At 43.4% G+C, this 27737-nt stretch overlaps 1 protein-coding gene across 1 annotated transcript; it reads left to right on the top strand.

Annotated features, from left to right (window-relative positions):
- On the top strand, window positions 1-27717 carry LOC115150559 (protein kinase C delta type). The gene is made up of 18 exons (XM_029693988.1): window positions 1-488; window positions 12462-12597; window positions 15108-15307; window positions 15384-15453; window positions 16572-16731; window positions 17277-17308; window positions 17510-17595; window positions 18306-18435; window positions 18522-18622; window positions 19381-19480; window positions 19663-19793; window positions 20026-20199; window positions 20430-20521; window positions 23540-23602; window positions 23887-24025; window positions 24900-25088; window positions 25201-25329; window positions 25589-27717. Exons 2-18 carry the CDS (start codon window positions 12483-12485, stop codon window positions 25745-25747), a joined length of 2070 nt encoding a protein of 689 aa, XP_029549848.1. The 5' UTR covers window positions 1-488; window positions 12462-12482; the 3' UTR covers window positions 25748-27717.
- The last annotated feature ends 20 nt before the right edge of the window (window positions 27718-27737 follow it).

Genomic DNA, 27737 nt, shown 5'->3' with positions numbered 1-27737 from the left:
ACAAGTCTTCTCCCACATTGAGAGTTTTAGGACAGACATACTCACAGTACTGCACATATACTACACTCTAGCCTGTTTAGGAGACTACAACAAGTCAGTGAAATTCAGTGAGGGAGTGGAGGCAGTTTTGACTAAGCAGTTGCACTATTGTAAAACCAAAGGTTGAAGAGGGAAATCAATCATCATCTCCCATTGGTATAAATGTTTCATGATGTGTGTACAATAGTAAGATCATTCAATGTTACACAGGAGATGACCAAGAATCTGTGAAACCAAACGAGGACACGTGCATAATAACTCAGACTGCTGAGTCCACAGTGCAGTGTGTATGTAGCTACCTGGTCGACGTCACATTGCCACGGTCTACAGAGCGAGCGAACGAGCAGCTACTTCCTCGATCAACGGAATCACAGAACGAGCAACGGGAAGGAAGACAAGAAAAAGAAAAGTCACAGAACAATAAATAATCCGCACATTTGCAAGACGAGGTAAGTCAATGGGGAAATACTTTCGGTCATTTGAACAATAAAGACGCATATACGTTGGTAACTTCGCTGTTGTTACGTTTTGCAATGTAGTTTAATACCTTTTTTTGGGTTGATTATTTAAATAGCCTTTATTGAAGAAAACATTAGGCTACATACTGTGCACTGGAAACTTTACGAAATCTTGAGAGAATACTAGGTAGCTAGTATTTCCGTAACCCCAGAAAATGAAGAAAGCGTTGTCAACTGTAATGTTATATATTGATATTGGCGTGCACTGACATCCGCTACATTCCGGGTAAAAAAATGGTACAGTACAATTTCATGTGCAAGGGGCAAATTAATTATTCAATAGAAACTTGGCATTGTCGAATACGGGGGAAACCGTGGTTGGTTTTCATACTTTTTACTAATTTGTGTATTTCTCAACACCATTTATTTAACTAGGCAAGTCAGTTAAGATCAATCCTTATTTACAATAACGGCCTACCCCGGACGACGCTGGGCAAATTGTGCGCCGCCCTATGGGACTCCTAATCACGGCCGGTTGTGATACAGCCTGGAATCGAACCAGGGCCTGTAGTGACACAAGCACTGCCCCACTCGGGAGCCCCACCATTAGGCTATATCTTACGAGACTATTTTCAATATTAGGAGAAATACCAAGGTCTTGGGTTGAAATGGGGAACCTTTGTATCCCCATATCTTATTCCAACATAGAGTTACAAGCCATTAAACACACCACTTGTGACAAACAGCTGCATCCAGGGTTGGTTGTCACACAGTATGGGCAAAGATGTTTATATCTAACCCAAGATAGACCACAGCCTGTCGTTTCCAATGGAGCAAATGAATCATAGTGGGCAGCACAAGTAAGGAGGTGGGCAGAGCCAAGTACACCCGAGCAAACAAGGTGAAAAATGTGTTGAAGTGCCCTTGAGCAAGGCAGTTATACTACTATGGCTGACACTGTAAAATAACACATTTCATTGCACCTATCTGGTGTATTTGACAATTGTTGCAGTGTTTGCCTTTTTTTCTAGCAACAATTGAACTAATTTACAATAAAATAAACAAGTTAAGCCGTTATCTGAAAAAAGTAGGGTCTTTATTTATTTAACAGTATTTCTATCTAACATAATACAAATAAATAAGTAAAAATGTATTCAACATAGTTGAATATTTGCTTTGACAATGTAGTTCTTACTCCATTCAAATTGTCATATCAACGCTTAATAAAATAAACAGTAACCATCAGATATTTGAAAATGAAAATTGTGTGTGTGTGTGTGTGTGTGTGTGTGTGTGTGTGTGTGTGTGTGTGTGTGTGTGTGTGTGTGTGAATGTTGCTGACTCTCAGTCGGAGTCACATGACTCACAGTTTTGACAAGCATGTCCGGACTGGACCAAATCTGAACCAATCAGAGATGCCAGTGTTTCACAAGTTTGGACAGCACAGTATACAGTAGAGCATAGTAGAGTACAGTACAGTAAAGTAAATAAAAGTATAATGTACTCAGTGCAGTACAGTTGAGTAGTGTAGAATACCATAGGGTACAGTACAGTAAGGTAAAATAGAGTATAGTTCAGTACAGTAGAGTACAGCACAGTAGGGTAAATTACAGTATAATGTACTGTATTGTATCCTACTGTACTCAACTGTACTGTGGTGTACTATAATTTACTGAATTAAACTAAACTGTACTCTACCAAATTAAACTGTTTTGCACTGTACTGTACTCTACTGTGCTGTACTGAACTGTGCTGTATTGTACTGTACTGTACTGTACTGTACTGTACTGTACTGTACTGTACTGTACTGTACTGAGCTGTGCTGTGCTGTGCTGTGCTGTACTGTACTGTACTGTACTGTACTGTGCTGTACTGTATTGTGCTGTACTGTGCTGTGCTGTACTGTACTGTACTGTGTGCTGTACTGTACTGTACTGTGCTGTACTGTACTGTGCTGTGCTGTGCTGTGCTGTGCTGTATTGTACTGTGCTGTGCTGTACTGTGCTGTACTGTACTGTACTGTACTGTACTGTACTGTGCTGTATTGTACTGTACTGTGCTGTATTGTACTGTGCTGTATTGTACTGTGCTGTACTGTACTGTGCTGTACTGTGCTGTACTGTGCTGTATTGTACTGTGCTGTGCTGTGCTGTACTGTACTGTACTGTACTGTACTGTGCTGTATTGTACTGTACTGTGCTGTATTGTACTGTGCTGTATTGTACTGTGCTGTACTGTACTGTACTGTGCTGTACTGTGCTGTATTGTACTGTGCTGTATTGTACTGTGCTGTGCTGTACTGTACTGTACTGTGCTGTACTGTGCTGTATTGTACTGTACTGTGCTGTACTGTGCTGTACTGTATTGTACTGTGCTGTACTGTATTGTACTGTGCTGTACTGTGCTGTACTGTACTGTGCTGTACTGTGCTGTACTGTGCTGTCCAAACTTGTGAAAATAAGTATTCTTGGCATCTTTTCGACGTCATTTAGCTTACTGGGTACATTGTTACAATGGGGATGGTTGTCAGATTGTGACAAGCAACCCCAACATCAATTTAACAACCATGGCCAACCACCCCAATGCTAATTAACATGCTAGTTACCACATTGCTTGACCTAGGAACTCACAAATAGGCTTGAAATAAAGCTATCCCGTTCCACGTTCCAATAAATATATTTTATGGATACTTCCATCAACTATTTATTAAAGAAATAACAAGCAGACAAATGTTTACTTTCAACCATGAAACATTCTAATATTCCTCTCACCTCAATGTTTTGTGATCCTGTCCTGAGTTGACCACATGGATGACCTTTCCTATAGAGGACACACATGTTTATCTTGAAATGATTACACAGCAATAATAAGCAGTGACAATCAATCCATGAGACAACCAACCGTGGTCTTCAATACTTCAAATTATTCTCAACTGTAAACACACGGGTCTTATTGTGGGCAGACTGTCAACATGTTTAAATACATAAAGCCAGACCATACTCGGTTATGAGACAATGAGAGAAACCATTCTTTTTCATTTGTAATACCTTACTTTCAAAGCACTCTGGGGTTTCTCAAGATCATGACATTCTGTGGGTTCATTGTGACATGCATGATGCAAGGCATTGCCAATGATGTAGAAGCAGTTTTAAAGACTTCCACTTATCCACACTGTTCAGTCTATTTCCCAATTACTGGACATGTCATGACCACTTATGCATGTTTGTTGTTCACTAATAACTAGGTTGAAAACAAAGGTAGTTTCTATACATTTACTGTCAAACTGTTATATGCAACTTTACTTGCTAAAAGAAGCCCCTTAAGTTGCATTGCATTTGATGAGTCACCACTGTGTCTTATCATAATGCCAACTGAATTTTGTGAACCACATCCACATTTGACAAACAGTGCACAGATGAAGCAAGAACAAGACATGATTTCTGCACACCCACCCGTTAACCAACTTGTACTGATCTGATGATGTTGTGTGTGTGTGTGTGTGTGTGTGTGTGTGTGTGTGTGTGTGTGTGTGTGTGTGTGTGTGTGTGTGGAAGTGTGTACAGGTTCATGGAGTAAAGATATCATTTAACTTCCTATTCCATTGTGTCCCACTATAAATACTGGACTGTGCATTGTGCTGCATCCTCCATCACAGGGTATTAATCTTTATCCATATACTACCTGGCTTTTTGTTCTGGATTAAAAAGGGTTTAGGTGGTGAGCGTGACAAGGGGAATGGCAATGGGCACGGCTGGCGGACTGAATTTTAGAGAACATTTTAGAGACCCCCATCTTGGTGGTGTTTTTTGTTGTTGCAATTTTAGCATTTTTAAGCCAATTACAGTGTTTGTAATTGCACAGCTCAACGGTCCGAAGATCATGCCTACACTGTAACATTGTTCAGCTCACTAGCTGCATGGCTTCAGCTGTCTGCATTGGATCTGTTTGTCATAGAGTAACAGCTGAATAATGATCACATTGAATGGCCCATTACATTTAAGTTATGAGTCTGTGTTAGAAATCTTGTAGTCATTACCGCTCTCTCTCCGTTCATCCCACTCTCCCTTCATCTCCCTCTCTCTGTTAGATCATAAGTATTTGTTCTTGCCCGTCGGTTTGGTAACAGACTCCAACCTTAAATTGCACTATATATAGTACAACACACGACTGGCTCTAATCTCTCATGGACAAACTACGTAAACATAAATGGTACGGTAGATCTGTCATGATACAGCGGGATGTGAGAGATAACAAGCCGCATTACTTCCGGTGGCTTTTTTATCACTGGTTATTTGGATAAATCACAATTTCGCAGCTGTTAGCATCCTTCGAATTTCAGGAGGGAATATTTGGCCCATAGACTTTACGTAACTTGCAAGAGAGTGGAGCTTTTCGTTCCGTTTCCGATCCTCGTTCTATCTCTTCTCTATCTCTAATCTATCTCTTCTCTATCTCTTCTCTCAATTTTGTTATTTTAACAACCAGTTATCCAATAGCAAAAAAATGTACGATACATACAAATTGCCCTTTGAATGTAGTATGCTACAGTACATTACACTGTTTTCACATTAGGCAATACACTTGCACTACCCATTAAAATTGACTAAACATCAAATTTCCATCATTTCTATACCATGTGTGATCACTGAAGAAATGAACTAAACAATGTTTAGCAGGCACTAGTTTGCATCAAACCTGTCTTGAGCATTTGGCCATAGGTTCCCATCGAAATCGCAGTGAATATCCTCATTGTTCATGCACCTGGGAAAAAACCTTTTGGCATGGCGAATCCAAGCCTGATTTAGGTCTGGACTGAAGTCATTGCATGCCTCATCCATGGCCTGAAGGAGGGTGGTACGCTCGTGGGGATGACAAGCAAACATCTTCCACTGGGGTCACATACCAAAATGTGTGGACTATTGTCACTTTGGATTAAAGTGTCTGCTACATAAATGGCATTTATATTACAGTATTACAGCACTGTATTGGCCAACGCAATTTTAGTAAAGCAGTATGAACCCTTTCTTGTTTTGGACATTCTGGATTATTTGCGTATTGGTATTGTATTGATATTGTATAACTGCACTGTAAGGGCTAGAAACACAGCATTTCGCTGCACCTGCTGTAACATCTGCTAATCTGTAGTATACAAACCAGATTACATGTCAAATCTAAAGGTTTACCAAATGTTTAAGTGATCATCAATTAAGAGCAGTCGGATTAAGTAATAGTAAAATATATTTTAACAAAAGAGAAGATAATCATGTCAAAAGTAATGTGCGCATTGCATTGTGAAAGGCAATTACTTTATATGAACATGTATTGCAATGTGAAACATGTATTTCTAGATGAAACACTGATTAGGTGTTTATAGACTTTTTTCTATTGTGTTATTGACTGTATGTTTGTTTATTCCATGTGTAACTGTGTTGTTGTTTGTGTCGCACTGCTTTGCTTTATCTTGGCCAGGTCGCAGTTGTAAATGATAACTTTTTCTCAACTAGCCTACCTGGTTAAATAAAGGAGAAATAAATATATATATATATATATATATATATATATATATATATAAAATAGGTTTGGTGAAAAAGTGACTATATGATTTTGTGTGATGTACTTAAGTCAATAAAAAGTGTGCTTAGAGTTGTGAAACAACTGCCTTTTTGATGATCTATTTTGAGTTGTACTAAGAGTTGTGAAAATTTACCACATACTTGTGAAAATTGTACCGAAGCGATTAAAAAAAGCCTGTAAGAATCCCTTCCATAGTTTGACAGATCACAGACACGCAGTGTAAAGAGCTCTCTGAAAGAGAGTGGGCTCTATTTTCGTGTCAAACGCACGTTAGTTAAAATTTCGTCATGTATAAACTGGTGCACTGGCATTTTCCAGCTCTAACGCCAGGTTCGGCAATGTACCTGTCTAACACCAGGACGCTTGCGCTCAGATGGGAAAGGTGGAAATATTTTCGGCGTGTCGTTAAAAACATGACCCAAAGTGTTGATTTCAGGCAGTGCTGGTAGGGATATTTAAGACCAACCAAAAGCTGGTTTTAGCGCTAACAGTTGGTTATGGCATTCATTTTAATGCCCATATGCACATGTAACAAAAGTAGCCCAATGTGCTTTTGGTGCCTGTATTTAGAAATATAAAAACTCATATTTTTTTCCCATTTTATTTGATTAAAAACCAAATATAGCCTCCCCTCCTCTCAATTAAGGCTTTTTTTGTCTGCCCAATGCAATCACAAAGTAGTCAAGACTGTCGATAAAGGGTTTGGCTCCTGAAACCGCTTGAAAATAAATCTTAATCATTAAAAGCTTTATTATAATATCAAGTTTGAGAGGAGTAAAACAGTGAGCTGACATTCCTTTTTAGGGAATGTAGGCAGGCTCAGAGTATTTTAGTTATGCAGGTCCCGTTTTGGACGTGCGTAAAACCCCCTCCATGATGTAGGCTACGTTTCCATGCCCATCATGAAACGAGAGATGATAACCTTGGTGAATACTGGTGAACCTCGTATTTAGAAGTCATATGTAACCAGTAAAAATAGCTTATTTTCCGTTTCATATGTTCAAAACCCAAGCCCTCCCATAGGCCTACTATAACGAAGGCTGGTTCAACAGCAATGCCTGTCTTTTTTTATCATGGAGATTTTATATCATTACATTTTACATGTATTTATTGTTGTTTAAAAAAAAAAAACTGGTGGCTTGTTTTCCTTTACATTTTATTACAACCAAACTTATTAGAATGATTCACCTTCCTGGTATTATGGTGACAAGGTCCGTGGCGTGCTTGCAACTTCTGGAGATGTGTGAATGCGATCTATCTGCAAGATTGTTCCGATTATTTCCATAAAACATAGGCCTATTGGGAGCAGTATAACGCTGCGTGGATATTCTCCCTTTCTATTTATATTGGATCTTTGTCCAGCAACTGTAAAACGTTTGGATGTACGTAAACCCTCCATTGTCTGCGTTTTTTTAATATTAAATGCCCATGGGGAGAAATTATGGTGCCTGTAAGTGTGGCATAGCCGATTTAAAACAAGTTGTTGTTTCGTTTTGATTACAATTATTCGTTCTCTTCTTAGGCTTTATCAATCATTCATTTAATATTGCTTATTGACAACGTTTAGCATGTCCATGCTCAGCCATAATGCAATTTACAGTAATCCTAGGCCCTATATCAGTGCTAATTCTATGTATATATTTTCACTTTAAAACCAAGCAATTACTTAACGTATTTAGAAAAGATAGGTCTACATTTTGTATTTTTTTCTGTAAGCCATTTAACAAACTATAGCAGACTAAGATTGGAATTGGAGTTGATTATACGCAATACATTAAAGACTGTAAATACACAAATTGAAGCAACCACATATTTTGCCTTTGAACACGCTCTGATTGGCCAGTGAGGGGCCAAGCCTCGACACACCCACAACTTGTTTATTCATCAAAACCCAGCTCTTTCGAGCCAACGCCAGCAAGTTCGCCAATAATTGTGATAGTGAAAATAGCAAAACTATTTCTGACACACCCCTGAATATATAAGCTACCGCCCGTGGTTGATTTACCATTGTGTTAGGTTTGTTCAAATAGAGCCCAGTGTGTGTGATGTCATTGTCTGAGGTGCTATCAGTCAGCTGTCTGTGAGTCATAAGGGGAAGATGTGTGAATGCATGTCTGCATGGGACAAAACAATAAAATAAAAGAGAGAGAGAGAGAGAGAGAGAGAGAGATGAAAAGGAAGAGATTATGAGCTCACAGCAACATTGGGTCCTTGAAAAGCGCTACTTTCATGCCCTGACCATAGAGAGCCCTTGGTTCTCTATGGTGTTTAGGTCAGCGCGTGACTAGGGGGGTGTTCTAGTCATTGTATGTCTATGTTGGTGAGTTGTATGGTTCCCAATTAGAGGCAGCTGGTAATCGTTGCCTCTAATTGGGGATCATATTTAGGTAGCCTTTTCACCACCTGTGTTTTGTGGGAAATTGTTTGTGTTAGTGTGTTTGAGCACTACGTCGTCACGATCTTTGTAAGTTTTGTTATTTTGTTTATAGTTTCACTTTGTAATTAAAGATGTGGAACTCAATTCACGTTGCGCCTTGGTCCACTCATTTCCAAGATTGTGACCACTACATAAATGTGTTATTATTAGGTTCAATTCCTACCACATATACTGTACAGAGAGAGAACTAACTGGTGGACAAGATTAGTTAACAATTGACCTTGAACATAGAAAGAGTCCCTTGTCCTTGTCAACCCGGCTATGATCTGATAGGTAATCAATATCGATCTCTGTGATTCCCTGGTAACACACGCACAGGCACGCAGTCACACAAACACAGGCATGCACGCAGTCACACAAACACACGCACAGGCACGCAGTCACACAAACACAGGCATGCACACAGTCACACAAACACACGCACAGGCACGCAGTCACACAAACACAGGCATGCACGCAGTCACACAAACACAGGCATGCACGCAGTCACACAAACACAGGCATGCACGCAGTCACACAAACACAGGCACGCACGCAGTCACACAAACACAGGCACGCACGCACAGAGTTTATTTTTGATCAACACCTGAAAGCAGCACAGCTCAAGGCTTGAACACATGGACACCTCCTTTAGTACACACTGCATGACATTCCTCTCTCTGTCTCTCTTCCGCCTATTTTCTGTCCTCTTACGTTTTCTTTTTTTTCTTTCCTTGTTTTTGCCACCATTTCCTTGTCTCCTGACTTATTGATGTGTATGGGTGGTGGTGTAGAGCTGGTGAACAGAAACACAGGACTTTGGACATATTGAGACCTGCTCCCTCCCAGGAATGCAGGGAAATACCTTCACTCCCAGAGCTACACTCAGAGAGAATCAGTCTTGTACAGCTAACCTTGTGGGGGGACACAATTCAGTCCCATTCAAAATCCTATTTTCCCTAACCCTAACTCATACCCTTACTCTAACCCTAACCTTAACCCTAAACCTAACCTAACCATAGCTCCTTACCCTAGCCCTAAAACTAACCCTAGCTCCTAACCCTTATCATAATTCTAACCCTAACACTAATTCTAACCTTAACCCTAAACCTCCTAGAAATAGCATTTGACCTCGTGGGGACCAATAATACACTGCTCAAAAAAATAACGGGAACACTTAAACAACACAATGTAACTCCAAGTCAATCACACTTCTGTCAAATCAAACTGTCCACTTAGGAAGCAACACTGATTGACAATAAATTTCACATGCTGTTGTGCAAATTGAATAGACAACAGGTGGAAATTATAGGCAATTAGCAAGACACCCCCAATAAAGGAGTGGTTCTGCAGGTGGGGACCACAGACCACTTCTCAGTTCCTATGCTTCCTGGCTGATGTTTTGGTCACTTTTGAATGCTGGCGGTGCTTTCACTCTAGTGGTAGAATGAGACGGAGTCTACAACCCACACAAGTGGCTCAGGTAGTGCAGCTCATCCAGGATGGCACATCAATGCGAACTGTGGCAAGAAGGTTTGCTGTGTCTGTCAGCGTAGTGTCCAGAGCATGGAGGAGCTACCAGGAGACAGGCCAGTACATCAGGAGACGTGGAGGAGGCCGTAGGAGGGCAACAACCCAGCAGCAGTACCGCTACCTCCGCCTTTGTGCAAGGAGGAGCAGGAGGAGCACTGCCAGAGCCCTGCAAAATGACCTCCAGCAGGCCACAAATGTGCATGTGTCTGCTCAAACGGTCAGAAACAGACTCCATGAGGGTGGTATGAGGGCCCGACATCCCCAGGTGGGGGTTGCGCTTACAGCCCAACACCGTGCAGGACGTTTGGCATTTGCCAGAGAACACCAAGATTGGCAAATTCGCCACTGGCGCCCTGTGCTCTTCACAGATGAAAGCAGGTTCACACTGAGCACATGTGACAGACGTGACAGAGTCTGGAGATGCCGTGGAGAACATTCTGCTGCCTGCAACATCCTCCAGCATGACCGGTTGGGCGGTAGGTCAGTCATGGTGTGGGGTGGCATTTCTTTGGGGGGCCGCACAGCCCTCCATGTGCTTGCCAGAGGTAGCCTGACTGCCATTAGGTACCGAGATGAGATCCTCAGACCCCTTATGAGACCATATGCTGGTGCGGTTGGCCCTGGGTTCCTCCTAATGCAAGACAATGCTAGACCTCATGTGGCTGGAGTGTGTCAGCAGTTCCTGCAAGAGGAAGGCATTGATGCTATGGACTGGCCCACCCGTTCCCCAGACCTGAATCCAATTGAGCACATCTGAGACATCATGTCTCGCTCCATCCACCAACGCCACGTTGCACCACAGACTGTCCAGGAGTTGGTGGATGCTTTAGTCCAGGTCTGGGAGGAGATCCCTCAGGAGACCATCCGCCACCTCATCAGGAGCATGCCCAGGCGTTGTAGGGAGGTCATACAGGCACGTGGAGGCCACACACACTACTGAGCCTCATTTTGACTTGTTTTAAGGACATTACATCAAAGTTGGATCAGCCTGTAGTGTGGTTTTCCACTTTAATTTTGAGTGTGACTCCAAATCCAGACCTCCATGGGTTGATAAATTGGATTTCCATTGATTATTTTGGTGTGATTTTGTTGTCAGCACATTCAACTATGTAAAGGAAAAAGTATTTAATAAGATTATTTCATTCATTCAGATCTAGGATGTGTTATTTTAGTGTTCCCTTTATTTTTTTGAGCAGTGTATGTCCCCAGTTGGTCAAATTTTTGTTTGTTTACTATTCTTGTGGGGACTTCTGGTCCTCACGAGAATAGTTAAACACGTCAACACACACACACACACACACATACACACATACACACACACACACACACACACACACACACACACACACACACACACACACACACACACACACACACACACACATGCACATTCTTCAACACCTGCTACTATAATTTCACACCAGACATACGTTCTCACGGACTGTCATTAACAGAAGTGCTTTGCCTTTCTGTGTTCCTACTGTAGCCTATGAGTGTGTTGCTTTGAATTAGGATTCTCCTAATGTGATATTGAACCTTCAGTTTAAGTTTAATCGGTAGTTCACAGTGTCATTAAAGGCAGAGTCTACTTGTTGCAGTATGTGAGAAGGGCATTGTTTCTCAGATTTTAATAATTTTTTAGTTCAGTGATGGATCTCAGGCCTATTTCACGGAGAGAGTTTCTGTTTGTTTAGGTGACTCATATAATCTCTTTCTTTCTCACACACGCCTCTCTCACTCTCACACTCTCACACACACATACACACACACATATGCACGCGCACGCACACATGCACGCACGCACACACACACACACACAATCTCTTTCTGTCATATGACTGGATAATGGGACTGATATCAAATCTCTTCTGCCTTTCTCTCTGTCTCTCCTCATTTCCCTCTACCTTATCCATTTTGCTTGTCATCTTGAGTGGATACATATCACACTTTAGGCTTTGCTTATACTTTTACAATGATCAAACAATGAATTAAACAAATATCCATATCAGGAGCATGTGACTGATGATGCAGGGTGTGTGTATGTGTATGTATAGCTCTCAACACTGCTGGGGATGTTCAGATGCCATATCTTAATTTGATCATCCCGTTGTTGCAGGAACATTTTTAAGTGGTGTATTCAAGGTTTAAAAAGGCTTCTAAAGTTTGTAATTTCCACTCAAAAATGTCAGACTTGATTTGCCCTAATTAAAAATGTATCAACCGCTACAAAAAATGTCCAGTAATTATAATCCACATAACAATTGACATTTCCTGTTGCTGCAGGATTGTTTTCCTGCTGTAGCAAACTGGCTCAAATTAATATCCTACATCCGTAACTGAATCACGGCTGTCATGTGCGTATGAACAGAAGGCTGAGTGATGGACTGTTACTAGAAATATGTTGCTGTGGTTACATTCTGCTTGGCCATGTCTTTGAACAGGTGGCCCAGTGACACGTCAACATGGCACCCTTCTTGCGGATCGCCTTCAACTCTTACGATCTGGGTGTTCTGTCCCCCCTGGCCCCTTCTGATACCCCCTTCTGTGCCGTCAAGATGAAGGAGGCCCTCACCACCGGTGAGAATCTGACTATTACTATAGTTTCTAGTGTGTTATAGTAGAAATATATTAGTCCCATTGTCCCACACAGTCACATTATAATCCTGTCATTAAATACTGTATACTGTATGTCCTATGAAAGTCATACACGAGGACCAGTGTGGTACAGATATGCAGGTTTTTAGATTGTTAGACAAGAGTATGAAAGAAATTGTAACGGCTGTCGTCTGAAGAAGTGGACCAAGGTGCAGCGGAGTTAGTGTTCATTATTAGAATTTAATGTAAACAACGTGAACACTATACAAAACAAGAAAATGAGCAAACCGACAGCAAACAGTCCTGTCTGGAACAAAACACTGACAGAAACAATTACCCACAAACCCAAAGGAAAAAACATGCTCCTTATGTGTGACTCCCAATCAGCAGCAACGAGCTTCAGCTGTGCCTGATTGGGAGCCACACTCACGGCCCAAAACAAAGAAATACAAAAACATAGAAAAAGGAACATAGAACGCCCACCCAATGTAACACCCTGGCCTAACCAAAATAAAGGACAAAAACCCCTCTCTATGGCCAGGGCGTTACAGTACCCCCCCCCAAAGGTGCGGACTCCGGCCGCAAAACCTGACTCTGAAGGGGAGGGTCCGGGTGGGCCCTCTTACGGCGGCGGCTCAGGTGCGGGACGTGGCCTCTGCTCCACCCTTGACGTCGCCCTCTTCGGTGGCGCACCTGGCCGCGCCGAAGGTCTGGTGGGCGACACTGACTGCGCCCGGCTGGCGGCCGGCGATGGTTGCGCCCGGCTGGCGGGCGGCGATGGTTGCGCCCGGCTGGCGGGCGGCGATGGTTGCGCCCGGCTGGCGGGCGGCGATGGTTGCGCCCGGCTGGCGGGCGGCGATGGTTGCGCCCGGCTGGCGGGCGGCGATGGTTGCGCCTGGCTGGCGGGCGACCCTGGCTGCTCTGACGGCACTGACCCAGGATTCACCAGGCTGGGGAAACATGACAGAGGCCTGTCCCTAGGCGTAGGCACCGGACTCACCGGGCTGGCGGGCGTCCCTGGCCACTCCGGCAGGTCAGGGCAGTCTGGCCACTCCGGCAGGTCAGGGCAGTCTGGCCACTCCGGCAGGTCAGGGCAGTCTGGCCACTCCGGCAGGTCAGCGCAGTCTGGCCACTCCGGCAGGTCAGCGCAGTCTGGCCACTCCGGCAGTTCAGCGCAGTCTGGCCACTCCGGCAGTTCAGCGCAGTCTGGCCACTCCGGCAGTTCAGCGCAGTCTGGCCACTCCGGCAGTTCAGCGCAGTCTGGCCACTCCGGCAGTTCAGCGCAGTCTGGCCACTCCGGCAGTTCAGCGCAGTCTGGCCACTCCGGCAGTTCAGCGCAGTCTGGCCACTCCGGCAGTTCAGCGCAGTCTGGCCACTCCGGCAGTTCAGCGCAGTCTGACCACTCCGGCAGTTCAGCGCAGTCTGACCACTCCGGCAGTTCAGCGCAGTCTGACCACTCCGGCGACTGTTGACTGGCGGGCAGCTCCGACGACTGTTGACTGACGGGCAGCTCCGACGACTGTTGACTGACGGGCAGCTCCGACGACTGTTGACTGACGGGCAGCTCCGACGACTGTTGACTGACGGGCAGCTCCGACGACTGTTGACTGACGGGCAGCTCCGACGACTGTTGACTGACGGGCAGCTCCGAATACTGTTGACTGGCGGGCAGCTCCGAATACTGTTGACTGGCGGGCAGCTCCGACGACTGTTGACTGGCGGGCAGCTCCGACGACTGTTGACTGGCGGGCAGCTCCGACGACTGTTGACTGGCGGGGCTGGGGACACGCACCTTGGGCTTGGTGCGGGGTGCTGGTACTGGGCGTACCAGATTGGAGACACGTACCTCAGGGCTAGTGCGGGGAGCTGGCCTGGGGCTCCATCCTTGCCCCTCTTCACAGCCCTTGTGCCCCCCCCCAAAAATTTCTTGGGGCTGCCTCTCGGGTTCCCTTAACTCTTCCATAGCCCTGGACACGAACCTCCTTAAATCCGCCCATGTCCATCCATCCATGCTGTTCTCCTGCTGCTTGGTCCTTTGGTGGTGGGTAATTCTGTAACGCCTGTCGTCTGAAGAAGTGGACCAAGGTGCAGCGGAGTTAGTGTTCATTATTAGAATTTAATGTAAACAACGTGAACACTATACAAAACAAGAAAATGAGCAAACCGACAGCAAACAGTCCTGTCTGGAACAAAACACTGACAGAAACAATTACCCACAAACCCAAAGGAAAAAACATGCTCCTTATGTGTGACTCCCAATCAGCAGCAACGAGCTTCAGCTGTGCCTGATTGGGAGCCACACTCACGGCCCAAAACAAAGAAATACAAAAACATAGAAAAAGGAACATAGAACGCCCACCCAATGTAACACCCTGGCCTAACCAAAATAAAGGACAAAAACCCCTCTCTATGGCCAGGGCGTTACAGAAATCAATCTCTATCTAACCTCTCTCTCCCTCCCCCTCCTTCCCTCTCACCCTCCTTCTCTCCAGAGCGTGGTAAGACGCTGGTTCAGAAGAAGCCTACCATGTTTCCAGCCTGGAAGGCCAGCTTCGACGCCCACATCTACGAGGGGCGTGTCCTGCAGGTGCTGCTGATGAAGACTGCAGAGGAGCCATTGGCCGAGGTCACAGTGGGCATGTCTGTCCTTGCCGAGCGCTGCAAAAAGGCCAACGGCCACGCTGAATTCTGGGTAAGATGGACTTTGATTCTCTACTGTCCTGCATGAATTGTGTGTCTAACTTGCAGATGATTGTGTGTGTGTTCAGGTTGACCTGCAGCCCTCAGGGAAGGTGATGATCTCAGTGCAGTACTTCTTGGAGGGAGCAACTGATACAGGTGAGACTCAGGAGATGAAGCCCAGCTTTACTCTTCTCATCCTCCTCTGTTCCCCTCCTATCTGGTCTGTTTTTGATCTATATTTTATATGTCATGTTTGTCACTCTGAAGCTGTCTGTCTGTTGCCTTGGTTCTCATCTGTTCAATGCTCACTTTTGGAGTACAGACGGAGTAAGAGGGAACAGAGCAAACTGTTTGTTTGTGTTTGTGTTTGTGTTTGTGGGGACCAAAAGTCCCCACAAACGAGGTCAAATGCTATTTCTAGGAGGTTTAGGGTTAAGGTTAGAATTAGTGTTAGGGTTAGAATTACGTTAAGGGTTAGGAGCTAGGATTAGTTTTAAGGTTAGGAGCAAGGGTTATGTTTAGGGTTAAGATTAGGTCTTTGGGTTAAGGTTAGGGTTAAGGTTAGGTTTAGGGTAAGAGTACTGGTTAGGGTTAGAGTTAGGGTTAGGGATTAGGAAAAATAGTATTTTGAATGGGACTGAATTGTGTGTCCCCACAAGGTTAGCAGTACAAGACTGTGTGTGTGTGTGTGTGTGTGTGTGTGTGTGTGTGTGTGTGTGTGTGTGTGTGTGTGTGTGTGTGTGTGTGTGTGTGTGTGTGTGTGTGTGTGTGTGTGTGGGTGGGTGGGTGTCAGCATGGACAGAGAGGACTTGGAGAGATTGGGAGTATATGTCCACTGCATTGAATCATATCTACAGTATAAGCCTCAGAGTCCCTGGTCCCTGTTCTAAAGTCTTAATCCTTTTACACAAAGACCCACTCTACTGTGTGTACGTGCTATCTATTCCGCTCTCATCTGTCTCACTCAAACGCACACACACACACACACACACACACACACACACACACACACACACACACACACACACACACACACACACACACACACACACACACACATTCTTGCAGTCATGTATAGGTTTTGTGTATGAATACCTGTCTGTTAGTTTTTTAAACATAGTTCTCTTACCGGCTCTATAAGGTTTTGCCTGTTTTCTCAAACCAACAGTGGACCAAGGACTCCAAATGTTGTCACTACTGTTCCTAACGCTACATTAATGTTTCTTAACCATAACACTCTGCTGTTAGCCTGACTCTCTGCCTGTCACCTATAGAGGGCAAGCCTCCCACAAAGGAGGAGGTAGGGGGTCCCACCATAAACCGCAGACGAGGAGCCATCAAACAGGCCAAGATCCACGAGGTCAAATGTCACGAGTTCATCGCCACCTTCTTCAGACAGCCCACCTTCTGCTCCGTCTGCAGAGAGTTTGTCTGGTCAGTTATTCATTTTGTCCAGCGGCCTGTCCTCATGGCTCTTTACTCCTAGCTCTACTTTCTGTTAGCTTCATGCTAACAGAAGTCATTCCCTATGTACAAGTTTTATTATCAGTTCCATTCATCCAATTTAAGTGGCAACGTTTTGGTCGGTCTACTTTATACTGAGAGACTGAGTGGAGGGATAAGATAAGGCGATGTCTTAGTACGGCCTATGATCTCCTCCTATCTATCTAACTTTAGGGGTTGTGTTTCCGGGAGCGGGTCAGAAGTCTTGCATTGTCTGGAAATACCCACACAAGACTTATCAACATTTAGCAATGTATTCGCAAAATCAGCACAGCTTCCACTACTAGTCCTGTATTATTAAACTGGAGTGAGTTGTGTTCTGGTAGAATAGGTTGTGTCTCTGGAGACGGTGGATGAGTCTCTGTGTGCTGCTGTATAAACGGACCTGTCATCTATATACCCCATTCTCACTTTGTCTCCATTCATCCTCACTGGCCCTCCACAATCTCTCACTCTTATACCTTTGTATTCTACAGGGGGCTCAACAAGCAAGGCTACAAGTGCAGACGTAAGTGTACAATAATGTGGACAACCTACTGCTATACAACCACATACACACAACATCATAGCTACACATCTATAAACACTGTAGTTATGAACACTACCTCAATGCAGAGCAGATTGTACAGCCCTACCAGTGACTTCGATATCTGCCTGTATGAATGGTGCTCACTTGTCATCAATGTACTCCATATCTCTTCTCTCCCAGAATGCAATGCAGCTATTCACAAGAAATGCATCGACAAGATCATCGGCAGGTGTACGGGCACGGCAGCCAACAGCCGGGACACTGTGGTACGTTGGGACTACTAATTCATTCATTAATTAGATGATTTATTAATTTACTTATTTGTGTCAATCCGATGTGGAGTTTACTCCCTATGAGTTTTCTGTTCCATTGATTAAACTGGTCAGGAGTTTTTCCTCCATTAATAATGTGAACAACAGCTGTGATGCCATTAGCTGTCAAGGTGTTACAGGGTCAGAGTCCAAACTAGCAGGCATCAATCAGACATGTAACCTCGACCAAGGATGAGGTCCCCTCACATCCCCATCAATATTCATCAATAGAAAGGACCAAAGAGCACAGGTAACTGAGCTTAGAGGTTACATTCAAACATGAGGGAATCTCCCTTCACTCATACGTAAGGGGTGGTGAGAAGGGGTGTGTTCTGAGTTAGAAAGGGGCGTATATAAGGCCCTCTCTAGACTGGAGAGAGAGCAGGAGAGGAGACAAGAGAAAGTGTGCCTGTCTATGGCAGTCTACAGGACCCCACTGAAACTACTACAGACAGGACCTAGGCTCAGGAAGAATAACACCAGGGCACGCAAAACAAAAGAAGATGGGGAGAGAACAAGGAAGGAAGGAGAGAGAGAGAGAGAGAGAGAGAGAGAGAGAGATGCGCGGGCCATGAGGTACCCTCCCAGGTGGGTATTTTGCCCCCCCCCCCCCATACCGATGGATCTGGGTGTTGATGAGTTGTGTGTGTGTGTGTCCATCACAGTTCCAGAAGGAGCGCTTTAAGATAGACATGCCACACCGCTTCAAGAACCACAACTACATGAGTCCCACCTTCTGTGACCACTGTGGCAGTCTGCTGTGGGGCCTTGTCAGACAGGGCCTCAAGTGTGAAGGTAAGGAGCCGTATGTGTGTGTGTGTGTTGTGTCTGCATTGTCATTGTATTTAACTGTATACTGTAACTCTTCTATGCTCTCGTAGATTGTGCCATGAATGTGCATCATAAGTGTCAGGATAAAGTGGCCAACCTTTGTGGAATCAACCAGAAACTACTGGCTGAAGCACTTACACAAGTCAGCCAGGTGAGTGAATGAGCTGATTGTGTGCATGTGCAAGCGTTCGGGCATGTGTGTGGATGTGTGTTCTTGCAAGTGCACGTGTGGGTGTGTGTGCGTTGCAATATGTTACTGAATGTGTGTGTGACACCTGACCCAGATCCACTCTATCTGTATGGTTATGGGAACCTGAGCTTCTTGTCCTGGACCCAGTTTTTCAAAAGTTCTGGATTTCGGCTATCGGGTAGGATAAAATGCATAGAAAAAGAATTAATAGGACGGTAGTCCCAATTGAAGTCAATGATTTGTCTGTTCTATTCATTCTATTTCTATGCATTTTATCCTATCCGATGGGTGAAATCCAGATAGATAACTTCTGGAAAACTGGGCCCTGGTATGTTTATGGACAGGAAGACTTTTTGTCGTGCTGAGGCTTCCAACAACCCTAATGCTCCTTATCATGGCCCTGTCTAGCCAATAGCAATTAATACCTACCTTCCCCTGGACACTATGTTTATATATCATGTTATGACTATGGTCTGACTGAATAAGCTGCTATGTCATTCTTAAGTCAGCATTATGTAGGCCGTATAACAATGGGGTCAAGTGAAATGCTGTATAACTGTTCAACAACAGTATTTTACAGCCCTGTCCCCATACAGTGTAATGCATCTTTGTTTATGGATATCTGTCAAAGGTGACAACGAAGGTGTTATTTGCTTCTCCCTCTCATCACCCTTCTATATATGTATTATCTCTCCCTATATCTCCTGTATGTCTTTCAGAAATCCTCCACTCGGCGCTTGGACCCAACCCTAGCTGACCCAGATATAGGGGTCTATCAGGAAGTCAATAGAAATTCCACTAGTGGTCTGGATGTCAATGGTCAGTCTGTGTGTTAGATTTAATGAACATATTTTATGATGATGTGTTATTTTACATTCACTGAAATCAAGTTTGTGTGAATGGTTTGGAGTAAAATATGTTTTTATATATAACGTTAATTATAATAATGATGATTATGATGACAATTGTGGTGATGACCTTATAAGCTGTGTCTTCCCCAGACGGCCACCCTTATGGCAGGCTGTGGAAGGGCTCCAGCCTGCACCCCCCATCTCGCCTCACCCACCTGACACTCATCAACGTAGACAACTTTGTCTTTCACAAGGTCCTAGGCAAGGGCAGCTTTGGCAAGGTAAGCCTGGTACAGCAGACATTCAGGATGCCAGAGCAGTAAAGCAGTAAAGCTCACCACAGTACAGTTCACATACAATGAAGCAGTAGGGACAACAGACTTTAATATTACCACCAATATAAAATTTAATCAGGCTCTCCTCTCTTCTTTTGTTTTCTCTTATTTTCTTCTCTTCTTTCCTTTATTCTGTCCCTCCTCTCTCCAACCCCCCCCCCACCCCTTCTCTCCCCAGGTTCTGCTGGCAGAGTTGAAAGGTCAGGGGGAGTGGTTTGCGGTGAAGGCTCTGAAGAAAGACGTAGTTCTGATGGATGATGATGTGGAGTGTACCATGGTGGAGAAGAGAGTCCTGGCCTTGGCCTGGGACAACCCTTTCCTCACACACCTCTACTCCACCTTCCAGTCCAAGGTACGGACTGTAACCCTACACACACTCCTCGCTCCCCTTTTTGTGTGTCATTCTGGTTATTATAGCAACACCATTTTTTTCCTGATTGACATTACTAATAACAATAAGTGTCTACAAAAGCTGTCTCCAATAAGAAGTGATGTAAACACAAACTCGCTATCATAGCTTACTGTGCTAGGTAGCTTTACAGTATGTGTTATGATGCCTGACCTTGACCGTGTTGTCCACAGGAACATCTGTTCTTTGTCATGGAATATCTGAATGGAGGAGACCTGATGTTCCATATTCAGGAGAAGGGACGCTTTGACCTCTACAGAGCAACGTGAGTTTCCCCAGTCACACACACAGAGATAAACACACACCCCAAATGTCACTATTACTCACTCATAGAGACATACAGACACTCACCACCAATACTTTGATGGAAACCAGACAGCTATAAAGCAAAGACGGTGTTTACACAGTGTGAGACTGTAGCTGTGTGTTATGGGGTTATGGGGTTTCCCTTCTACATACAGGGAAATGATGTATTGGTGGATTTTGGGTTGGTCACCGTCTATGGGTAGCTGTTCACCATGCAAAGGAGTGTGTGTGTCTCTCTCTCTGTCAGTGTGACTGTATTTGTTTTTGCAGAAGTCCCACAAGAGAAAGACTAGATTCAGATAGTTTGAATGAGGTCAAACACAGAGAAGGTACAGAGTCGCATGGCTGTTGAGCCCTTCTGAGTGTGGATCTGAAATGTGATGTTAAACTAACTGGTGCTTAGTTTTAGTGGTGTTAACGTTTTTCAGTCGTTAGGTGCCTCTATCCCCTCTATGCTCAGGACAGGTGAGATGACAGGAGACATTCACTTCTACACTGTTGCCAGCTATAACTGATCCAGCATTGCTCCTATTGTCCTCACACACACTCCCCGGGTCCTCAAGGACAGTTTCAGAAAGGGAGAGAGATGTTCACCTCTCTGCTCTCACTGTATTAATCATTAACTAATTGTGTATATGTGTGTGTGTGTGTGTCTGTGTCTGTGTCTGTGTGTGTGTGTGTGTGTGCGTGTGTGCGTTTGCGCAGAACACAAGCTGGCAGTGCAGAATGGAAAGTCTTGTGGGTTTGGTTTCCTGGTTATGTAATATGTTTCCCTGGGTAGTTTGGTGAACTGTTGAGTTTCAAATGAGTCCCACTATCACAGAACAATAAACCTGTATCCACTAACTGACCCTAAGCCAATATCCAATGGTAGCGCCTGGCGCGAAATACGAAAAACCTTAAAAATGCTATAATTTCAATTTCTCAAACATATGACTATTTTACACCATTTATCTAACCACATTCCTTTATCTAACCACATTGTCCGTTAGACTCTCCTTTATCTAACCACATTGTCCGATTTCAAAAAGGCTTTACAGCGAAAGCAAAACATTAGATTATGTCAGGAGAGTACCCAGCCAGAAATAATCAGACACCCATTTTTCAAGCTAGCATATATGTCACAAAAACCAAAACCACAGATAAATGCAGCACTAACCTTTGATGATCTTCATCAGATGACACACCTAGGACATTATGTTATACAATACATGCATGTTTTGTTAAATCAAGTTCATATTTATATCAAAAACCAGCTTTTTACATTAGCATGTTTTGTTCAGAACTAGCATACCCACCGAGAACGTTTAATTTACTAAATTACTCATGATAAATGTTGACAAAAAACATAACAATTATTTTAAGAATTATAGATACAGAACTCCTTTATGCAATCGCTGTGTCCGATTTTAAAATAGCTTTTCGGTGAAAGCACATTTTGCAATATTCTGAGTACATAGCCCGACCATCACGGCTAGCTATTTTGACACCCACCAAGTTTGGCACTCACCAAACTCAGATTTACTATAAGAAAAATTGGATTACTTTTGCTGTTCTTCGTCAGAATGCACTCCCAGGACTTCTACTTCAACAACCAATGTTGTTTTGGTTCAAAATAATCCATAGTTATATCCAAATAGCTCCGTTTTGTTCGTACGTTCAAGTCACTATCCGAAGGGTGACGCGCCGGCGCGTTTCGTGACAAAAAATGTCTAAATATTCCATTACCATACTTCGAAGCATGTCAAACGCTGTTTAAAATCAATTTTTATGCGATTTTTCTCGTAAAATAGCGATAATATTCCAACCGGGAGACGTTGTATCCGTTCAAACACTGAAAGAAAAAAATGGAGTCGTCACGTGCACGAGCGCCTCAGTGTCATTGTCCTCAGAAGGACCACTCACCAAAACCCCTGCTGTTTTTCGCCCAGAGACTGCAGAGCTATCATTCCACGTTCTGGCGCCTTCCTAGAGCCAATGAAAGCCTTAGAAAATGTCACATTACAGCACAGAGACTGTATTTTCGACAGAGAGGCTATAGAAGGACAAGAAATGGTCAGACAGGGCACTTCCTATATAGAATATTCTCAGGTTTTGGACTGCCATATGAGTTCTGTTATACTCACAGACACCATTCAAATAGTTTTAGAAATTTTAGAGTGTTTTTTATCCAAATCTACTAATTATATGCATATTCTAGTTTCTGGGCAGGAGTAATAACCAGATTAAATCGGGTACGTTTTTTATCCGGCCTTGAAAATTCTGCCCCCTATCCCAAACAGGTTAACAAGTCTTTATTCATTTTAAAAATCTGATTTATTGAATTTTCCATGTTGTTCATATTAAAGGGCACATAATTTAATATAACAGGCTTTTAAAATTCAATATTGGTGCACTATTTCTACTTATCAAAAGCACTCTGTTCGTTGAACAAACTACCCATATGATGATGTGTGTGTGTGTAGCCGGTTGATACCAGGACATCTTAGATACGGCTGATGTGTGTGACGGTATCTACTTGTGTGTTGAGTGAGAGTCAGAGGAGAAACCTGTCGGGACAAAGCTTACTTCAAGTCAATCATTCAGTCTCTCAATCCCAATCAATCACCAGCGACAAGAGCATACAGAGTCTCTATCCACCTATGTCAAGGCCCAATCAGTTTCCCCATGCCAGAGTTGAAAAGAGAAGCAGGTCAGAGATACTGTAGGCTAATCCTTCAGCTGTGGCTAGGCTGGGGCCGCTGGGCCAGGAGCACCTCTCAGGTTTCACCCTACAGTATGAGGCCATTGTTCAGCTCTGCTCTCTGAGCACCACTCTATACAAATGGCCTCTTCAATAATGCAGCTAGCTACACACTGGACTGGAGTCCTCAGCGACAGACAGCAGTGCTCTGCTGCCAGCCAGCTGGATCTCTAGACTGTGTAGTGATATTTATCTCTCTTTTTCCTCCCTCCTTTCTTCTCTCCCTCCCTCCAGGTTCTACTCTGCTGAGATCATCTGTGGCCTTCAGTTTCTGCACTCCAAAGGGATCATTTACAGGTAAATCGCAAATGCCATCATCAGCACTCTAATGTACACTCACTAACTTCTTACTCACTCAATCACATTACCATACAGATAAAAGAAAATGGCCAGAGCCCTTCCACCAAGGATTGATATAGTGATAGTATCACGTTGTGGGACAGTAAGTATGTGATTATTAGCTGTGCTTTTCTATACTGTCACAACTCTAGTCACCCTCTCGACCTTTCTACACCACACATTTCTTCCCACCCTGTCTTCCCTCCAACTCTTCCTCACTTGTTTTGTTTTTCTGCCCTCAGAGACCTGAAGTTGGACAACGTGATGTTAGATCATAGCGGCCACGTAAAGATAGCAGACTTTGGCATGTGTAAGGAGAACGTGTTTGGAGAGAGCCTAGCCACAACCTTCTGTGGGACTCCTGACTACATCGCTCCAGAGGTATGGAACACAGACATACACTCTCAGAAAAAAGGGTTCCAAAGGGTTCTTTGGCTGTCTACATAGGAGAACCCTTTTTGGTTCCAGGTAGAACTCTTTTTGGTTCCATGTAGAACCCTCTGTGGAAAGGGTTCTACATGGAACTCGAAAGGGTTCTACCTGGAACCAAAAAGGGTTATTTATTAAAGGGTTCTACCTGGAACCCAAAAGGGTTATTTAAAGGGTTATCCTATGAGGTACTGTATACATGGCTGCATCTCATGACACCCTATTCCCTATTTAGTACCCTACTTTTGACCAGAGCCAAAGTAGTGCACTGAGAGATGGGTTAGGTGACAACATCACAAAATCGATGCACACGCTTCAATGGGGCAGAAGTCTGCGTCCATGTGTTGTTGTGATTCTGGATGGCCAGATAGCTAGCAACAATGACAAGAAGCTGCCATGTGGGAAATCATAGGTGGCTGTTTTGAGGTTTTTTCACTGATGTCAAGTTTATGCTAATATGGCAACAATTTTGAAGCTAGCTAACCAACAACTGTAATGATGTATTTGAGAGACAACAAGTGTTCATTGTGCAAATGTCTTTATGTTTTCAATAAAAATTGGAGACTAAGTACAGTTTACATGTTCTCAACAATCTAAGCCAACCCTGTCTGTTTTGCCCCATAGTTGAGTCTGTTTCTCTCCTCCTTTGTGTGTTTTAATCCCTTGTTCACTGTTTCTCTTCTCCGGTTTTGTTGCTAAACAACCAACCTGTCTATAGGGAATAGGGTATTATTTGAGAAGCAATCACTGCGAATATACCTTTGCGAGTGTCTCACTATGATGATGTCACTGACCCTGCCTTTCTATCTAATGACATCACTTTTAGATACTGCTGGGTCAGAAGTACTCCTTCTCCGTGGACTGGTGGTCATTTGGGGTGCTGCTGTACGAGATGCTGATTGGTCAGTCACCCTTCCATGGTGATGACGAGGACGAGCTTTTTGAGTCTATCCGCATGGACACGCCACACTACCCTCGCTGGATCACCAAGGAGGCCAAGGACCTGATGGAGAAGGTCTGCTCACCACCATTCCCTCCTCCCATACAGTGTCCTATTCTGCCTCGGAGTCTATTTCTCTCCTCCTTTGTGTGTTTTTACTCACTGTTTCTCTCCTCCGCCGCTGCAGCTGTTTGAGAGAGACTCGACTCGCAGGCTAGGCATCGTTGATAACATTCGTGTCCACCCCTTCTTCAAGACCATCAGCTGGCCCGCCCTGGAGAGGAGGGAGGTGGAACCCCCCTTCAGACCCAAAGTGGTATAGACATGAGGTTTTATAGTAATGATAAAACAGTTGTAATATATAGGCCTACCATAATATAACTCACAGTATTTGGGGTCGTTTCAAAGGGGAGAAGAGGCTGTCACTGACAGCCATTCATGTATCTAAACAAAGATCTACAATAATTAAACTACTGAATGCTCAGTAGAAATTAGGCATAATTTGATTCATCACCGATTGTCTCCATGTATCACTTGTCCTCCCTACTGATTGACATCTCTCCTGCCAATAACAGAAAGCCCCCAACGACTGCAGCAACTTTGACCGGGAGTTCCTCAGTGAGAAACCCTGCCTTTCCCATGGTGACAAGAACTTCATGGATTCCATGGACCAATCAGCTTTCGCTGGGTTCTCCTTCATCAACCCAGAGATGGAGCTTCTCCTGGAAAAGTGAGGGAGGGGCCTGTCAACCAATCCTCATGCTGTTAGTTCTCAGTGACATTACTGGGGTCATAGGGGAAGCCAGGGATACATTACTAATGGGTCGTTCCATGAAATGGTTGCCTTTTGGACATGCAAACTTTTAAGAAATGAATATACAAATATATTTTCTTTCAACATTCAATTGCATTCAATGTGATCAAACCCTCAACTTGAGTGAGCTGTTCAATGTTCAGTATTTGTGACTGTAATAGAAACACAAGCAGTCTCCTACGGAAAAACACATTTTTACATCTCAGACATAAAAATCCTATGAACTAAGAGCATTTTATTTTTACTTGTACCACATTGTCAACCCTGTTACCTAAGACACTTATGTAACTGCCTAACTATTATTTAAAAGCATGTTTGAAATAAATCCAGCATTTTCTCATTGATTAAATATTCCTTGAACAAATCACTCACATATAATATCAAACTGATAAAGTTACCGTTGGGCCTCTAACAGGGTTGACGATAACAGGGTTAAGGATTTAGGTGAAGATCATCCATTACTCCTCATGTGGTGAAGAGCATGGGACCACATGGTGCTCATGAAATTAGGAACTATATTTATGTTCCACACATAATGAAAGTTTAATCAAATAAAAATATTCCTAACTTTAATTGAGCTAACAGGGTTAATGTGTTGAGATCGACCACCTCAGTCAAAGATGATAAAACAATTATAAATAGACCAAAAAGAGAGACTTCCTTCCCTTTCCACCATGCTGTTCAGAAGACCCAATTGATGTCCACTGCTGTGAATCATTTAAATTGGTGGGAATGGTCCATTATTTAAAAGGGACAATTTGTTTGCATAAGGGTTGGCCATAAAAATGAGGGACAGACGTGAATGCATCACTAATCACATGAATATAAATAATCATCTTCAGAAATGACTGTCGTAGCAGCACAATAACTAGGCCTTTACAATGATGGTGAAACCTTGAGATATTTTGGGATTAAGTGGGATGAAATGTTCCTAGAAGTGACACAGGGTTGATGGAGGGACATGTCAAAATGCAGAATATTGGCCTTTATTCATGTAAAAAATCAGATTTATTGAATTTTTGATGTGGTTTAAATGATAGTGTACTTCATTTACAGGCTTTTAAAATTCAATATTGGTGCATCGTTTCTACTTAAAATATCAAAGGGACGCAAAAGGCACCCATTTCGTGAAACGACCCTAGGGTCAGGGTCAGGGTGTCAAGGTGTCCTCATTCATGTGATCAAACCCTCAACTTGAGTGAGCTGTTGTATGTTTAGTATTTGTGACTGCAATAGAAGCACAAGCAGTCTTTGGTACTTAGAGAAATTATAGGATTTAAACTTATACAGGAATGGGCCTCTGCTGTACAGATATACTGTAGGTGTTACTGTTTTGTGTGCATGCTAGGGTGTCCAGATTTACACTGGGGGCCTTATATTTTAATGACCTGACTTGTATTAGGGTTGGAAGGTGTATGTGTGTGTGTGTTTGTGGCTGTGAAAGGAAATGTTTAAAGACCTCATACCAACACCAACCACCTCTCAATCACAACAACCTCAAAATGTGTCACATATTCTTGAAAGATTGACTTAATCCAAATGTCCAGTTCGTCACTGCATGGGGAGCCTTTGCCTCTATTGTGTGGTCATTTGGACTGTGTGCCATGTAGTGTTAAGAAGACCAAGTTCTGACTGAGCAACTACAGGTATTGCTGCCGTTACATGTAGCCTCATATGGGACAGGGAAAGATTTGGTGTATGATTATTGTGCTTATTGTGTATGATGCTACGTGAATGTCTTTATTTGAATTGAACTTATTGAGATGCTGTATATAGATCTATATATCTATATGTATATTGTTGTAAAATTTATATTATTGGTGTGCTAAGGATGTGCTTTTTTTTACTGTCTTCATCTTTTACATCTTAATAAAAAATCATCAACTTCTAGTGTCTTCAGTCATTCTACC

The sequence above is a fragment of the Salmo trutta genome, chromosome 16, assembly GCF_901001165.1.
Source record: "Salmo trutta chromosome 16, fSalTru1.1, whole genome shotgun sequence".
NCBI lineage: Eukaryota > Metazoa > Chordata > Actinopteri > Salmoniformes > Salmonidae > Salmo > Salmo trutta.
Note: the sequence above shows the minus strand (reverse complement) of the source record. Positions and strands in the feature narration are given on the sequence as shown.